The 18,811-nt window shown below is 46.2% G+C and overlaps 1 protein-coding gene across 3 annotated transcripts in view; it reads left to right on the top strand.

Annotated features, from left to right (window-relative positions):
- CEP112 (centrosomal protein 112) overlaps positions 1 to 18,811 on the top strand; it is a 2,313,552-nt gene that overhangs the window by 1,140,775 nt on the left and 1,153,966 nt on the right. For all 3 annotated transcript variants that reach the window (XM_078654309.1, XM_078654310.1, XM_078654308.1), the window contains one exon: positions 1,201 to 1,336. In XM_078654309.1, coding sequence (XP_078510435.1) covers positions 1,201 to 1,336 — 136 coding nt within the window. The remainder of the gene's footprint in view (positions 1 to 1,200; positions 1,337 to 18,811) is intronic.

Raw genomic sequence — 18,811 nt, 5'->3', positions numbered from 1 at the left:
TCTTCACCATCTCGCTGCTCATTGCTGCCCCATCACCGACTTTTTAGGTCGAGCCTGGGCAGCGCAAGTGCTTGCAAGACATGCTGTATTCAGTTAGGGACTTGAAGCTCCGCCCACTCTCCGCCCATATTTTTCATTGGCTGGAGTCATTGTCCACTGTAAACTGTGGCTACTTATTAATCAATAGGTTTAGTAGTCCCTCCTTAGTACCGCCTTGTCACATTTTGTGACCTCCCATGGCGACACCCCTGTTATGTGTGTTGTTACTCTGTAGGCTTTAATTACAGCCTCCAAGTATTATTTTATCGAGTAGCTTTGTCCTAACTTCTGTTGCAGGCAGGACACAGTCTACCCTAATGCTTTTGAAGTTTTTTTTATAGCACTAGTGCTGAACGCATTTGCAATACAATAGGTCTCGCATTTGCGAGAGTTTAAGCTATTGACATTGTAAATGACAATGCCCTTTATTTATCTGTTTTAAAAACCACACAGAAAAAAAGGCATTGTCATTTACAATGCCAATAGCTCAAACTCTCGTAAATACAAAACCTACTGCATTGCAAATGCTTGTTATTTTTAGTGTAGGACTAGACAGATTTATTGTTGTCTGTCTGTTTTCCTTAAAAGTGCTTTTGACCTACTTTCGTTTCTTTTTTTATATTTACTGAACCATATCAGCCATTTATAAAAATAATGGCAATCACCTCATTTTGTAGGCATGCATGTGTAATAGAGCATGCACATCTACTAAATGATGTAACCGCATCATTGCAGTTTTACCTTTTCGCTAGGTTTTACAGCATCTTGCCGATATTGTGATATTGTACAGTATGGCTAAAAGGCATTGATAAAGGCAATCAATATGTCCTAAAGGCTAGGCCGATTGGTTGTGTAAGTGCTTGTTTTTCATGTGATCTGAAGATGGGAATCAGCTATACCAGGGTGTTGGTTTGATGTGGACTACATAGCTATGATTGGCTAGCTCCGCACTCCTCGCGGAGAAGAAAAGTAGAGGCTTTAGTGTCAGGTGCATTGTTCCCGAAATGTGTTTTAAAGCTACTTTTACTTTTATTTCAGAGAAGAAATAGGAATCTGCAACAATGTTAAATGTGGCGGGGTGCAGGGCCGCCGAATCCAGGAGCGCTCTTGTTCTTTTATTTCATGTTTTCAAAGTTGAAGATCTTGAATGTGTATTTTTAGGGAGAAGGAGGAGCAGCTGACCCGAGTGGCGGAGATCCAGAGGCTGCAGGCCCAGCAGGCAGACACTGCTTTGGAGGAGTTTAAGCGGCAGGTGGAGCTGAACTCCCAGAAAGTCTACGCCGAAATGAAAGAGCAGGTGAGGGGATCACAACGCCGGCCTCTCGGACTCTTCCGCACAGTATGGTGGCACATTCTGATCTTCCAAAGCCGGAGCCTGCCTCAATAGACGCAGTCCGGCTTCAAATCTGCCTCCTTCCTCTGTCTTTGCACGGGAGTCAGCCATTGATTCATCTTTAGAGCAGGTACGTACAACGGGGGTCTCAGTGTTGCCTGCACCGGCTCGAAAGATGCAACGGAGCATTCTTCTCGGCTCTGCTTTGTGACTAGATGGGCTGCGGCTTCATTTGTCTCTGTCATTTGCACTCAGGTTTAGACTGCTTGTTCAGCGGAGTGCTTTGAGCGGATTTTCACATAAAAATACATTGGGGAAGACTAAAAGGCTGTGTTGAATTCACAGTCTAAATTATTTGGTAAAACATATTGTTATAAGTAGGTTCCAAGGATGACAAGAGGTAGCCATGAAGATTACCATGTAGAGCCTGGTTTATTAGTTGCTTCAGTAGATATAAGTTAGAAGTTAAGTTAAGTTCATTAGATGTCCAAAAGGGATTCCCACCAGGAGCTAGATGGTTGTTGCTCAGCCTTCACTCTTCAACTGTCATTCCTTACATCCCAACAAGCACGCTCACATTCCAATCACACTGTCATCAGGCATTCCAACATTCCACGCAGACATCACATTCATTCTGGCTGAGCAACTAAGAAGAGGATGCACTAGGGAGAATTAAGTCACAATACATATCTATCTCAGTTATTCATAATTTATCTCTGATTCATTTTCTACCACATACCATCCTAATGTGGAGACATTTTTTGTCAAAACCAGCATGTATTCATGAATAGGTATTTCGTGAAAGCCAGGAAGAAAAGCCATAGCAAGATACCATTTAAGAAAGATACAAATGCTTACACAAGCAGTAGTGTCTGATGTATGCACAACTAGACCCGTGAAAGTGTTAACAGTTTCTTTAGGAGAGCAAGAGTTTGTGTAATGGATTTTAGTAGCTAATGTTGGACCTTGATATAGATTGTTGCCAGAGCATGTCATCTGTAGTAAGCAATTCTTAACAGTTTGAAAATGAATCGCCTTGGTGCTCCATGGAAGTTTATTTAAGCTATTTTGTCACTGACTGGTGAACAAGGCTTATTTCCAGATCATCTACTTCTGGACATGCTGGACTTCAGGTATGCAGCTTATTGATAAGACTTCTAAAGCACCACTTGCTTAGTTTGCTTAGTCAAGATTGGTCTTAATTGTCAAGCAGAGGGAGGAGGATTTGGTAGAAAAAGATTTTCTCTTTTACACAAAGTAATAGTTTGTAAGGATTTCATCCCACCAGCGAGAGGGAGCTTTCGACAGTTTTCAAAGAGGAACTAGGCAGTTGCTAGAAAGTTATCCGATGGATATTTAGCAGTGGTTCAAGTGGGATGAAAAAAGTGGATAACCAGCTTTGCCAAGGAAGCATAATGAGGAATCCTTTGCTAGAGGCGTGGCCTTTAACATGAACTATAAACCTGTGCTTGATGCAGTGTGCCACGTGGCCGCTATTCAGATGCGTGAGTAGGAGTAATGTGGGGACGAGTAGAATGTATATTCCCTTCCTGTGGGATTTTGTAACCTCCAAGTGTCTATCAGATTGAAACGTGTGCAGAGATAATGACACATATTTGGTGCTTACCGATCAGCAAGGTGTACCATGTACATACAAAGTTATTACTGTAAGGCATTACCCTTGAGTAAGAAAACATTGTACCTCTGTAAAAATATACATCACGTCTTTAGGGCATCTTATACAATTTGGTAACACCTGTTTGCGCTGGGTTGTCACTGCGGGAATCACTGCGTTGATCATCACTTGAAGAAATAGGCAAGGCACTCGAGCAAGGAAAACAATCCTCAACAGCATGAAAAAGACAGTAAACAATGACAAATAATGTAAGGAAAACAAGATCCAAAACCCTAACCCTACCCACCCTAACCCTCCCACCCACCCCTGAAGGTAGATAACAGGCACGGTGACGGTATAAAAGCTCTCCTCCCATGGGAGCCAGACAAGAATGTTTTGGACGCATGAGACCATTGTGTGGCTTAAGGAGTAATAAACTACAGCGTTTAGGAACAAAGAGCTGAGAACTGAGTGCAGTTAGATTGTGATATGGATCATTGGAATACATAACGTACTATTAATGGATGCATTACGAAAAATAACAGTATGACACAGAGTGAAGCAAGTGCTGGGCAGTACCCACTAATCTAGCAATATCTAATGACAGACAGTTAGGGATAACTAATTGGCTAACCATAACAAGATACCTGATTATCTGGGTACCTGTGATTAAGGCCCAGGTAGAGGACAAGTTCAATAAATGCCAGTAGAGGCTAGTAGACAGGTGAGGTCAATCAACATTGTAAAATCACTGTAGAATTTAGAAGTCGCCCTATCCAAAAAGAAACAAACTACTTAGGAATAGAAAATACTTGTGAATGTTACATTACATTGAAGCATTAAGTTAGGATAAGCGACCTTAGCGCCTGTGTTAGAGGGACCCGAGGTCGCCATGTCCATAGAGGGATCATCTGGTCCATCGAGGAATCTTTTTAGTTGTAGGTGGTCTGTGAAGATATGCGTGGACCCCTATCATTACGCAGAATTTTGCTGGACCCGCGAAGGCAAATTGATAGTTCAAGGATCATAGTTTTGGTCGAAGTGCCAGGAACCCCTTTCTGGTGTCCACAGTTTCTTTGCTGTAGTCTTGAGAGATATAAATGTTGCTGTTTTTCCACAGGATATGGTTGTTTTTACGCATGAAGGCAAGGATCCGCGCTACATGTTGGTAGTGGCGAGGTTTGCATACAATTGGCCTTGAAGTTTTCTGGCTTGCTACAATTCTAGTTGGGACCCAATAGGCCCTGTCAAATTCCAGCGCTTTACTAAAAGACAAGTTTGTGGCTTGCGCGAACCAGTTTTCCAAGAAGGCGATGCATGAGCCTGAAGGATCTTCCTCTCCTTCCGGTATTCCAAAAAGTCTTAGATTCCCTCTTCTGTTCCTGTCTTCGAACCCTGACAGACGTTTTGTTAAAGAGTCCGTTGTTATTGTTAGGTTTTTGAGGGATTTACACACTCTGGTTTCAGTGTCTTCTAGCTGGCTAATTCTGCTCTCTGTTTCAGACAATCTGACATTAGTGTCTCTAATATCCTGCCTAATTCCAGAGATTTTTTCCTTTGTTGATTTGGCGAGATCATGAACCTCAGCTTGTTTGCTTAATATGGTATTCATTGTTGCTTTGATGACGCGTTTGCCTTTAGTGGGAGAGTCTGGGTTTGGTGGATCAGCTTTGATTCTCTTACGACTCTTGGCCTCTTTGTCAGACATTTTTGGGAGATTACCGTATTTCCTCAGTGTATCTTGCAAACACTAGCAACAGACCAAAGTAATGTCTTGGTATGTCCTAGTATGTCTTGGTATAGCTGGCCTAGCTGTTTTTTAGTACTAGCACTGTTACTCTGTACTCTGTATATAAGCTTGCAGACAATCACTTCTGCCAACGTTTGGATTTGCAGAAAGTGGACAAGCAATGTTAGCAATGTAAACTGCCTTTCAGTTTTCGGAGAATAAACAAACTAGAATTGCAGGGTATCCCCACTGAAAATAAGGGAGTAATGGTCTTCATGGCAATGCTAATAAATTCAAGATCACTAGTTAAACATAATACAGAGATAGTAGAACTGCTAGAAGCACATAAACTCGATGTGGCATTCATTACAGAGACATGGGCAGAGGGTATGCCGCCACTAGAGCTGATAGAACATGGAAGCCGGGTGTGGGGGCGGCTTGCGATATTATTTAGAGAAGAGCTGCAAGTTTGCAGCTCGGTTGTGGGAAGTTCACATGACTGTGAATTATTATTGTGTCAGATTGCACTCACGAAGAACTACACTTTAAGAGGCATTCTCCTGTACAGGCCCCCAAGGGCAAGAACCCCTTTGCTATCTATCCCAAGCCCTATCTTAGAATCAAGTTTGCAAGGATTGGACTTTAGGATTCTAGGCGATTTTAACTACCGTCTAGAGAAATCAGCAGACAAAAATACCGCCGCGTTGATTGATGCTATGGCTGGGCTTTCCCTGAATCAGATTGTTAAACAGGACACCCATGAGGCCGGGCATACGCTTGATGGGATTTTCTCCTTGAACTCTAATCTCAAAATCATCGAAATAATGCCGGTTCCATGGTTGGACCATACAGTTATTTTATTTTCCGTTACTGTGAGTCAAGGACTGCCAGTTTCTTCGAGGAATCAGAAGCCAGTCACCTACCAAGACTGGGCCAAAATGAATGTCCCCACGCTACAGGAAATACTTCTTAGGACTAAACCTGATCCCGCACCGGCCAGTAATCTGGCTGTTGTAGAAGCTTTATTCCTAAAAGAAAAAAGCTATCAGAACCCTGGTTTACAGAAAAACGTAGGGAACAAAAGCAAGTATGCAGAAGGGCTGAAAGATAATGGAGATCCAACTACGACCAAAATCTAAAAAGTGATTACAGCCTAACTCTGATGGATTATGAAAAATTGGTCATAGGGGAAAAAAGCAACTACTTTACTAGAAAAATCAAGGAGGCTAAGAACTCCAGTAGGAAGCTTTTTACAACAGTTAAAAAACTAGCAAATCTCCGTGTTATGAATCAGTTGGACAGTAGCACTGAAATCTGCAATACACTAGGAAAGTTTTTCGTGGATAAAGTCACTAAAGTTTACGAACTATTTAAGACCAACCATAATACCAAGACCTTACCTATTTTAAGCCGGATATGGGCACAACTAACCCTAATACTGGTTTCTGCTTTACGCCTCCTTCAGTAGAACAGATCTGCCAGGTAGTAAAATCCATCAGATCCGGAGATCCAACTGACCCATACCCACCTAAAATAATGCATCTGTTCCCTGAGATACTCAGTGAACAGCTTTATGGCATGTTCACAGAGATAATCCAGTCAGGGCTTTTCCCAGATGCCTGGAAAATAGCATCAGTCTTTACACTTCTAAAAAAAATCGAATCTGAACCCCAAGGAACCCAGCAGTTATCAACCAATATCCAGAATCCTTTTTCCACCCAAGGTGTCAGGGAAGCTGATTAACAAGCAACTGTCAGATCTCATAGCATCTAGAAACCTTCTGGATCAATCACAGTATAGGTTTAGGGAGCAGCACGAAACCGAGACAGCTCTGGTCATGGCAGCTGAGGGTCTCAGGAGTATTCTGGACGCAGAAGGGAAGGCAGCCCTGATCCTTTTAGATATATCAGCGGCCTTGGACACCGTGAACCATGAGATTCTCCTCACTCTTCTAGAAGAATTAGGGGTCCAAGATTCTGCTCTTATGCTGATGTCTTCCTTTCTAAGGGATAGATCCTTCTCAGTGCTCCTGGGAGAATTTGCATCCAAGTCCATCAGGTCACTGTGTGGAGTGCCTCAGGGCTCGGCCTTGAGCCCTCCTCTTTTCAACATTTACGTCGATCCCCGGGCCTCGATCATCAGGCAATGTGGGTTTTTGCCGGTCTCATACGCTGATAACACCCAAATAGTGGTGTCAGGATCTTGTAGCATGGATGAAACGGCAGAACGTTTTAGGGATTGCATGGTGCAAGTGAATCAATGGATGCAGATGAACTGTTTGAAGCTGAATGGCGATAAAACAGAGGTCATGCTCTTGGGCTTCAACGTGGATTTCTGGTCCCCCCAAATGTTGGCCTGACAGTCTGGGCAACTGCCCAATCCCAGTACGCAAAGTCAAAAATCTGGGATTCATATTTGACGAGAAATTGACCCTTAACACCCAGACCAATAACCTGTCCTCTTCCATCTGGTATATCCTAAAAATGATCAGAAGAATATGTCCTTTTATCCCCTTTGATTCACGCAAAACAGTGGTCACGGCGCTAGCCTTGTCTAGATTGGACTGCGGAAACGCTTTATATGTAGGTATTCAAGCCCAATATCTAGGTAAACTACAACTCCCCCAGCTAGGCTAGTGCTAGACATACCCAGATTCGAATCAGTCTCCCACAGACTAAGAGCCTTCACTGGTTACCAGTGGACAAAAGAATTGACTTTAAGTCTCTGTGTCTGGCATATAAGGCACTTCACGGCTCAGGACCTCAGTTCCTGTGAACACATTTTAAATGGTATGTCCCAGCGAGAAGTCTAAGATCGACTCACGCAAAACTTCTTCAAGTACCCAAGTACAGGCAGGCGAGGTGGGGAGGAAGAAGCTTCCTGCTGAGGACAGCCAAGTTATGGAACCTTCTACCCACTGCAATAAAAAGTAACCCGTCGCTTCTGGCTTTCAGAAAGGCAGTCAAAACATGGTTGTATCCCAGTTAAGCTAGAATCGTACCCCTGCATTAATCTGGAACGCATCAAACAACAGCGCCAAGACACCCTTGGGAATTCACACGCTTTAAACCTTACTAATCAAATCAAATCTGTTTATGGCAACATTTGTGATGCTTACACTGTATGCGCTGCAACACGAGTGGACACTGGGAATAGGTTGTTGGTAGCTAAATGCTAAGTGCTAATCGACACTGATTAAGATTGGTTGTCACAGGAAGTAGATGGTGGCTGATAGACGCTGGTGTGCACTGGTATGCCCTGGTAGTCAGACTGGTAGACACTGTTAGTCACTGGCAGCTGCTTATCATTAGGTTGCTGATAATTAGAAGATGCGGTATGGCCCTGGTTGGCCCTGGTTGCTACTGATCACTAAAATATACTGGGATTCAGTAGAGTATTATTCAGATTCAGTAGAGTAGATTCAGTAGAGTAGTATCATGTGTGCCATGTCAAGGTCAGGCATAGAGCAGCAAATGGTGGGGTTTTATTCACTGAGTAGGTGAGCCACAAAGGCATTGACTTGGGCGGTGTTCCCCAAATGTATTAACTTGAAGATTCAGAACAGGTCTAAACAGTATGGCGAGTTAACAGTGCAGAGACAGCACAGACATACCTGAACATTACAAGGCGGTCATTTTAAGGTCAGGCACCCATGGGCAGGCAAGGATACACAATATTTCTTTGCATTAGGTCATCACTGTTAAACATTGGTAGACACTCGCTGTGCTCATGACTTGACTAATATACCCTGTTCTGCTTTAGGCATTAAAGCGCGTGGTCGCTTTGGTGGAATTGTGGAGCTGATCGATATGCCCACCATTTTGTGCACAGTCCACTCGGTAAGCACTGTATTGATGTGCGTTTCATTAAAACCGGTTGGGATGCAACTATATCACCGGTTTTGCTTGAATACATAGAGCTTCATTCATGCCCCCATTCGTTTATGACCACTGCAACGCTGCACTGCCCATTGCGATAGAGCCGCGGAGAACGAGCAGAGATCGGGAGAGTTACGGTCTCGCCATTTTAAACACAAGTTATTCGTGCCTCACTGAACAAGTTGATTAACTAAGAGGCATCACATTACAAGAGCATTACAAGAGCATAGAATGTGGGCGCATATGAGACCTGTGAGCGTTAATCATTTTGTGAGTCAAAGTTCCACTAGTGCGCGAGTCTAATCTTAAAGGAAAGTTATAGGCATGACCGCCATCTTGAGCCCAAGCGCGCAATCTTACTTTACAGCGTAAGCTGGAAGTCCGTGGTTTTTTATGCTGATGTCGCCCCTGATCGTTGAGGCTGTACCATCTCACAATCGGTGCCGGTCCAGGGGGGCAGAAAGAGCTCTCACCCGCTCCTGGAGTCGATAGTGCTGTGAGGTGTGATAGTGCACAGAACGTGGTCAGGCTGTGTAACGGTCCGAGAGTGGTAGAGACAATGAGAATGCCGCTGTGCCCGTCGCTGGTCAAAGTACCTAATTTTGGTACCGCTGGACGTCTCGGAGGTTCCGCCACATTATTACTGCTGGGGATGTATTCAAACAGTGCGGGAAATGGGTGGAAATGCAGATTCTTGCATTACCTCAGGAGGAGACGAAGGCTCATGGCACCATCTTCGCCAACGTCCAAACCACGCCCCATCAGTGTGGGATTTAATGTAAAATGCACTCAGAGGGCATCTTAGCGATGCCCCTGAAAACGACCAGCCCTGGTGTGGTTCCTGAATGGCTGCCCGCAATGTGCCACCACCAGACAGGTTTCTGGACCCCTGGGTAGAGGGTCTCCACTCTCTGGGTCCAGAAACAGAGCCCATCCTGGGCAGATGGGTTATGACTCCTCCCTCAGGATGGGCTGGGTCAATGAAGGGCAAGCTTCAAAGGCTTGTCACCTTTTTAAGCTGTCCCTGCCTTTTACTTCGTCCAGCAACTGGCTCCCACCGGTTCTGCCCGCCACTTTGGGCGGGAGTATCAGCGGGAAAACCTAGCTAGGAGGAGAGGTGTGCCCACCTTTGCCAACCCCACCCCTCGGGTGGGGAAGCGAGATGAAGCACACATCTCAGTTCCCTCCATCTTGAAGATTAGGGACCCAGCCAATTAGGAAGAGGCTCATGCCCCCCTCCAACTGGAGGATGGCATAATAGGGGGTGTACTCACCCCCAGTAAGGGACCTATTGGCCCCAACCTACACACCCCTTTAACACCCCTAAATTTTGTGTTTAGGGGCGACCCTGAACCTTTCCTCCTGAGATTTGAGTACGAAAGAGGAAGGACAGAAGAGCCGTGCTGAACCAGTAAGAAGAGGACACCAACTGCTTTGGCCCCATCCCTATTGGCCTGTCCTGATTTCAACCTGACTACAGCAAAACCCCGACATGCCCAGCAGCCCCCCAGAGCCCGGAAGACCTGCCCTGCAACCATCTTGTAGAATCTGTCTCCCGTGAGCACCATATTTGCTCACAGAATCCAGATATAGGCAGCTCTGCGATTTTGCACCACTTTGTACCTGACGCCCATGGCCCGAGTTCAAGTGGCCCAACACCACGAGGAGGTCTTCCCCACAATCCTAACCTGGGATCTGGTAATCCCCAACCTCCCTCAAGCTTCAAGCCAGCGCCTGGAGCCTCAACTTGACGGGTCCCCCTGACCGCGACTGGAGCTGGTAAAGAAACCCGACGCCTAAAGACACCCCTGCACCCGATGCCCCACGGCCTTGAATGGCCCAATCAACAGTGTCCTGGCATCCTCTCCAGCCGGTGGTCGCCTTCAGGAAGTCTCCCTGCCTGAGCCTGCAGCATATTTGCCAATCCGAAGGTCTCCAATGGAATCCACAGGGTCCCTGATGTCTCCTTGGCCCGAAGTGGGTCAAGGAGATGGTGGTGCAGCTCCTGTGCTGATTGTTGGCCCCTGCTGTGCTGACCTTAACCCCAGGAGTCTGTTCATAAGCAGTCCCTGACCAAAGGCACCCATAGCCCATTGACTAACATTGGGCCCCTGCACTCTGCACCTGGCCGCCCCAGTGCCCCTGGTGGTGCACTTTGAGTGGCTACCCAGACCTTGGGGAAACTTGGTGCTAACCCCCAAATCTCCCACTTCAGAGTTATTTACTTACCTGAGAACTGTGAATCCTTTTTCTCCCATAGGAACCAATGTTACGAGTGTTGTTCCTAAAAAAGTTGTGTTGAACTTATGTATGGAAGAAAAAGTAACTAAACTGCAAATCTTAAAAAGTCTTACTTATCTTGTATTGTGAGATCCTCAGTGTGGTATCTAGGCATACCGCCCCAAGTAGTCAATGTAATCCAAAAGTAATTACTGTATAATTTAACCTGTTTTGAAACCCAATACAGACCTGTAACGATTGAAAATTCAACCACAACTGCATTTTCTTGTAGGGGTGACACTTCGTAGCTTCTGACTTCTGTGTGGGGGCATACCGGACTAGCGCAAGACTCCCGGTCCCAGGAGCACACGGGGCCAACGCCAGCTGTCCTGCCTTCGCCCCTCCTACCTTCAGCTGCATTTAAACTTCTCACGCCACCCGCTTCGCGGGTGACGCTTCGTAGCTGCTAACTTCTGTGTGGGGGCATACCGGACTAGCGCAAGACTCCCGGTCCCAGGAGCACAAGGGGCCAACGCCAGCTGTCTTGACTTCGCCCCTCCTACCTTCAGCTGCATTTAAACTTCTCGCCCCACCCGCCCCGCGGGTGACGCTTCGCGGGTGACGCTTCGTAGCTGCTGACTTCTGTATAGGGGCACACCGGACTAGCGCAAGACTCCCAGTCCCAGGAGCACACAGGGCCAATGCCAGCTGTCCTGCCTTCGCCCCTCCTCCCTTCAGCTGCATTTAAACTTCTCGCGCCACCCACTTCGCGGGTGACGCTTCGTAGCTGCTGACTTCTGTGTGGGGCATACTGGATTAGCGCAAGACTCCCGGTCCCATGAGCACACGGGATCAACGCCAGCTGTCCTGCCTTGGCCCCTCCTACCTTCAGCTGCATTTAAACTTCTCGCGCCACCCGCTTCGCGGGTGACGCTTCGTAGCGGCTGACTTCTGTGTGGGGGCATACCGGACTAGCGCAAGACTCCCGGTCCCAGGAGCACACGGGGCCAACGCCAGCTCTCCTGCCTTCGCCCCTCCCACCTCGAGCCGTAATATAATTCATCACGCTAACCGCTTCCCGGAACGCATGCGGACGCCCTCCGGGCGAAGCCCGGGCCCGTCCTTGCCCGTCATCGCCCGGAAGAGGCTGGGTTGGGCAACCCCCTTAATTTTGGAATCGTGGGACCTGTTTCTTCTTGCCGAAAAATAAGGTACTGTGACCCCTTTTAAAATCCCTGTAGTCCTGACTTTTGTCGTATTCAATTCTATTATTCCTGTGATGGCCCCACCGATTCCCCTTCTACGTGCACAATGGAAAAGCGCTTGTGCAATGAAGCGCTCTATACCAAAGGCCAATCCTCCTTCACCAACAGTCCCTACTGCAATTGACCTAATGCTTCAAAAGGCGATAGGAGTGGTAACTTTTGATATTTAATTGACTGAAAGACGCCTTTCAATTACACCTGACTTTTTTTCTCTGGCTTCACCCTTTTTACCTGATGTAATGAGCTCACCTGAACAAAATGTGTGTCAAAATTCGGCTCCTGTCAGTAATGAACCCATGATTACACCAAGCTTAGATCTTAGATCTGAGGGTTCCTCCCCAACTGCCTGTATACCAAGGAAAAGGAATGTAGGCCCCAAAGGGAATAAATCCAGTGGGGGCCCGTTAAAGGTTCTGAGAAGTCAACCAAAAGTGGTGCTGCCCGGTCGAATGTTAGCAAATCCCCGCTAGAACAGACCTACCCCCCCTGGGTCCAGGATATGATGGTTGATTTTATGGCCCAGTGTAGAATGATGGTAAGGGAAGAGATCAAGCCTATTCTTCAACATCTGCAGAATCTTACGTCCTCTAAAAATACATTGCAAATACATCCTAATAAGGAAGCTACCATTAACTTGACTGGTAGTCCATATAACGCGCGGCCTCTTACATCCCAGGAACCACTTTTGAGTTTGCCATCTCAGCTACCTAAAGCTGGTAAAGTGTCCCAGAATCCGGTTCCTCCAATTCATGTAGTTAGCAATACAACAGGCAGTGGAGGGTCCCTAATCCCTGATCAAGGTCCCGCTCGATTAGTGTTAACCCATGGATGGCAGGGGGACCATTCAAAGCTGCCGAAGCCGTTCACTGGGTGTAAAACCCAATCTGGTAAAGATATAACTGATGGTGACTCAAGTGTCTTGCCAAATGCTGAGGGGAATGCAGGGGGTGGTGGTGGTATGATTCAGCAATCCCTTCTTCCTATAATTAACCTCCCCCTGAGGCTGTTCCTTACGTAATTATTCTGGCAGGAATTCCGGAACTTAAGGAAGCCTCAATGAATCCCAGCTAGAACTTCGCAACAAGATTCTGTTTTGGCTGGTGAAGAATAAGCAGTTTCTGTATGACAAGGCAAGAGAGATCTTGATGGTTAGGAGGGTAGCATGGGTGGGCCCCACTCAGAAGTCTATTGGTGGAGATTGTGTAATCATCAACTTTAGGAATCCAGAAACCACCCAAAGAGTAGCGTCCCATTCTTCATTCCCTAGTAATCATTTCACGCCTATTAGAGCCCTTACCCTAGATTTTTTCTACCCAGGTTCATGGTGGGTGGGTTTTCCCCAGCCCCTAAAAGATCATGATAGAAGGGCCAAGAATTTTTACAACCCATCTACTTCTCTGTATCCAAATCTATCTCTTTTTAGTGTCCCGTATCAAATCGGTTTGCCCCATTGAAGGACGTTGACTGACTGACTGACTGGGCGGTACGTTCTAAATACAGTTATACCCCCACCCAGGTCACCTGATGTCCCATCCACCAAGGGTCCGTCCCCTAGTAACCTAGGGTCTGGTACCAATCCTCCCAATGGGGACTCTTTAGTAAGTTTGGTTGAACCAGAGTTAGGTACAACTGAAGGCCACCACCAGCTCGTCTCTTGTTCTAGGGGTTATATGGAGATGGAAACTATCAATGTTGATAGTGAAAATAATGTTAGTCTTTCGGTTGGGCAAGCTCCGGGTACTAGAATTTCAACTAAATATTATGGCGGGGTGATGTGTTGTGGTGATAAAATCTCTATTCTGTCCTGGAATGTGGCAGGGCTTTCCAACAAAGTGCTCAACCCTGATTGGGGACTTTTTGCAGACAAGTTTGATATTGGTCTCCTTCAGGAGACGTGGTCTAGGGAAAATTTCCATAGGTTGGGATTTTTGTCAGTTAATAATCTGGCCTCGATTGGTGTGAGTGGAAGACCATTTGGGGGCATGACCATCTTCGTAGGCTCCCATCTGGGATGTACAGTGACGCAATTAAATTCCTCTTCGTTAGATCTCCAATGCATTAGATTTTCATTTACACCTAAATTTAGTCTGATCCTTATCATTGTTTATTCCCGACCAACCAGGCTGGGAAAAGAATCTCCTACTCTGGATAGCTTAGTTAACCTTATTGCTAAGGTTAAGGGGGAGAGTACTTTTATGTTGCGGGAGATTTTAATTGTCAATATGAACCCCTTCCGGGCTTGATCAAACCCATTTCTAGCACAGAGGATTCGCTATGGTTCATACCAGATTTGCAAGTACCCCCGATTAGGGCATGGACACCAATAGCCCTTCAAATGAATTCCATTACCTTGGCCCACTCTTTGAGAGCCTGTAATGGTCGTACTCAATCTGATTTAGAGGGTAACAATACTTTCAACCGCCCAGGACAGTCCTCCTGCATTGATTACATTTTTTTTAGGTTAGTTCCTGGTCTAAGGTCATTGATTTTGAGGTTCTCTCACGCCACAATAGTGACCATAATGCCCTGGTACTTGATCTAGGCCTTCCCGACATAGGCTTAAACTTGGGTGAAAGAGTGGACAATTGGGAGACTCCTCTATTATCTAATAATAGAAGAAGGCTTAAATGGCCAATGGTGAAAAGATCCCCTGAATTAATGAGTACCCTCTATCAAGTCGTTCTACGGGCACTTGATGATCTAAGTGGTTTACTAGAACAGGGGCAGGAAGTACCTCCTAATCAAATCCATAATATTCATACTGGTCTAGTGACCGCTCTCACTATGGGCAAATTAAGGAAAAATAGGAAGGCCAGAAAAATAGGAAGGCCAGCGCATGGCATGATTCCGACTACAGGATAACCAAGGCGGCACTCCTGGCTGCAATCAAAGCCATGAATAGACCATTAATAAAAACAAAGAGGCTTGAGTATAAGAAAGTGCAGTCTGAGGCCAAACAGACCTGGGAGAATACCAAATGGTCTGCTATTAAAAATGCCCTTGGGTGTAGGGATATGAGGGAATTTTGGATTGCAGTTCGCTCTGGTAGCAAGGATGGTCAAAAGGTTGATGTCTCTAATATTGCACCGGAGAGATGGGTTGAACATTACCAGAAGTTATACGCTCCTCCGGTTGAAGAAAGCCTCCCAGTAGGTCCTGCCGAACAGCTACCATTACAGAATTTGGAGCTATACAGCAATCTGGACTTTCCCCCCATAATTTCTTCTAACGACGAATCTATAGAGACCAAAATTAAAATGAAGGGGCTTGAACTTGCTATAAATAGGCTCCCAGCTGGCAAGGCACCTGGCCTTGACAAAATCCATGGCGATCTTTTTAAAAACCAAACAGGGATTTGGGTCCCTTATTTGTATATCTTGTTCAATGCTATACTTCAGGGCTCTAAATGACCTGCTACCTGGGTAGGAGCTGAGATCATACCGGTGTTTTAAAAAGGTTCTCCACTTCTTCCGGTGAATTACCGTCCGATCAGTCTGATCGATGTAAGCCAAAAAATATTCTCACGTATTATTCTCGATCGGCTTCAGATTTGGATGGAGGAACATCAGATTCTCAGCCCCTTTCAGGCCGGTTTTAGGGAAAAGACTTCCAAGGTCGACCAGTTACTAAGGCTCCAACTTCTTACTGGAAGACTGAGAGAGTAGAGGGTGGCAGCCTCTACTTAATTTTTGTTGACCTCAAAACGGCCTTTGATTTGGTGCCCCGTAAAACTCTTTGGGCTGTTTTGGAGGATATGGGGGTACCAGCATATCTCCTTCACATCATCAAGAGACTCCACTCAGATAATTTTGCTCAAGTTAGGAGTGGTAAATGGGGTTGTCTTACATCTAAAATCCCAGTCAATAGAGGAGTTAGACCGGGGTGTTAAACCTGAGACGGGTCGGGGACAATCGGTATTTGCCCGGCGGTATTGCCTCTGTGACCCTCTAGTTATTTAATCAATGAAGAGGCAGGCGCTGGAGACTGGAAAGCAGGAAACAAGGTTTTTTATTCTCTCCGGAGGAGAACACAACAAAACGGGCAGAAGGTATCGTTCTGAGGTGCTCTAGCTACATTTCTGAGGCCTGGCCTCTTATACACTGTTTTATGACTTTATTGCAGATTACATATTCATGTTAAAGCTTTGATGTATGGAAAAGACATTCCCGGAACTCCCCTTTGGGCCCGTTCCCACACACATTTACAGTTGAAGTCCCCACCCTAGTCACAACAGGTGATGAGTATCGCGCAGCTGGATATTCCGCCGATTCACGGAATGTGGGGGGTTTGATCGGATCTCATGGAGTGGGGGCTTTGATCAACCCGGGGATCCTTTGGTGGGGGAAGCTTTCTATTGTACGGGGAGGGGCAAGGAATGGTATCGGCAGAGCTGGGTGTCGGCCTGGGAACGGGGAAGACAAACGGGCACACGGGGGAAAAAAGGGGGTTTGCATCTAAGGGCCGGGGATCGTGAAAGGGAAGAAGGGAGGTGTCGCGCTGGGAACAGGATGAGGGCCCGGGGCAGAGCAGCGCCGAAGAGGGGTTTATGATTCAAGGCAGGTGCAAGCAGGGGGTTGGTCAGCGTGCAGGCTTAGTGAGGGCGAAGGGCTATATCAGGGGCCAGCGGCATGCAAAAGGGTTCGCTCTGATCAGGGCATCTTAAAATGGCGGGTGCGCACGACAAAAGTGTGGCATCAGGGGAAGAGGCAAGATGGCGCAGATAATGTTCACCAAACCGTACTAATTTTCAACAGTCCTCCCTTTAACATATTCAAGACATCTTGCTGGTTCATTTTCTACTCGGTTCTATTGTGGTGGGCATGAGAAAGAAAACGGTAGGAACCCTAGATGAAAAGAGTTGTAAACAATACATTTTAACATTTCTAGTTTTAGGAGGTGGACCTATTTGATAAACTTTGATCAATTTGTTTTAGCAGGAAAGTCATAGAAATGTAATACAAAAAACGATTCTGTAGCGAGAGCAGCAAGTACATTTCATAACGTGAACTGGTAGGTTATTACATATATCAGATTCGGATTGGAGCATGATCAATACAATGGTGGCTGGGAGAGAAATGAGGCATAGCAGAAACGGTGATTGAGGATGTCAAATGTTCGAAGTTAACGAGTTCTCATTATTCTTTGTTGTCTTTCGTTGGCGCTGTGGAGCACCGGCGGTGGAGCTACAAGTCCAGCTCTATTCTAAGTTCTGCGTTGCAGGGCACGACCCTTTCCTCGCGTTTCTGGTCGGAAAGGTCCTTTTCGCCCTGTGTCCTTTGAGGTGATTGTCAGAAAGTTCAGATGGAAGAAGAGCGTACAAAACAGTCCATAGGGTAGGTCGGAGAAAAAGGGGGATGGAGCAAGGCCAAATTAGGAACAAACTAGGGGGAACGAGAGACTTCAGATGGGCGGGCTCATGACCGAGTCTGGAGAGCGGGGACCTTTCGGCACACATTCGAACATAGAGCGGGGGCATCAGTTTAGCCCTTTCTTCTCACTTTGCTGGAGGTAGTGCCTCGTCCTGTAGCTCTGTTCTGTCGCGGTCTCGCCTTGGCCCATGTCGTAGGTGTTCCATAGTCTGCAGTCAGGCCTCGTGCTCCCACATCCGGTCCTTCTCTCTCCTGACAGCCGTACCCTTAAACGAGTTTGAAAAGACAGTCTTTAGAGAATTTGCAGAGGAAGGAAGTCACAAAAGTCTATTTCTCTCCCAGCTTCAGATAGAAATGAAAAACGTCCGTTATTTTAGGGTTCACAACTAACATATAAATGACCGATGACGGGCCTGTTGGAGGTATTATGGCTTTCCTTCATAATTATTTATTACAGTTTCGACAGTTTATCTGATGGAGACCCACCTTCGTAAGACGGGCTTGACAAAGTTATGCCGTTCTCTAGGGCTTTATATTTACCAAGGGTACTGTGTGCTATCGACGTGGTACTAAACAGATATTTTGCTGAGGGACGAACATAGGCTAAACAGTTCTTTTTATCAATGCGTCCTGGTTCATTTCAACGACTTCTTCACTTTGGTCTAGTCTTTTAACCTTGTAAAACATCATTCTGGTTCCTACGTAGCTTCCTACGGCCTGAGTACTTAATCAGAAAAGACAGGGGTTTTATGGGAGACAACTAGGGACATAGAAACTTGTGGTAAGGGCGTAAATCGACCCATTCCTCACAACCGGGAATGAGGGGTAGTTTCATAACTCCAGTTTGGAGCGGCTGATACAGGGGATGTAACAGGGGGGATAATTTTTCCTGCTTGGGTATTGCGACAATTCGGGGCGGGGAGGGTCGCGTATTCTGAGGTCCTTGTTTTATACCATAGGAGCCGTTGACATGTAGTTCCCTTATTACGGGCCAGATTAGGGAACCTCTGTCGTCTTACCTGTCCTTTCCCTTCCGGCCCAACCTCGGTTCATTGACTTCTAGCGGAAAAGGAGAGGTAATGACACGGTCTCAGGGTGATTGCATTAAAGACAAGTTTTTGTGCAAATACTGACGGTATTTGAAGCCAAATAGGTGGTGCGCTAGGGGTGGCAGTCTGCCAATTTCGGGGCTAATCGCTCGGAAGAGTGGGAGTGCAAAAATAGAAGGAGAGAGAGAGAGAGAGAGAGAGAGAGAGAGAGAGAGAGAGAGTGCAACGGCAGGCTAAATAGTACACGTGCAACAGAGAGGGTGGCAGTGCATTCAAGAAAGGCTATTTAGTGCATTACACAGTAAAGGACATTC

The sequence above is a fragment of the Lissotriton helveticus genome, chromosome 7, assembly GCF_964261635.1.
Source record: "Lissotriton helveticus chromosome 7, aLisHel1.1, whole genome shotgun sequence".
Lineage (NCBI taxonomy): Eukaryota > Metazoa > Chordata > Amphibia > Caudata > Salamandridae > Lissotriton > Lissotriton helveticus.
Note: the sequence above shows the minus strand (reverse complement) of the source record. Positions and strands in the feature narration are given on the sequence as shown.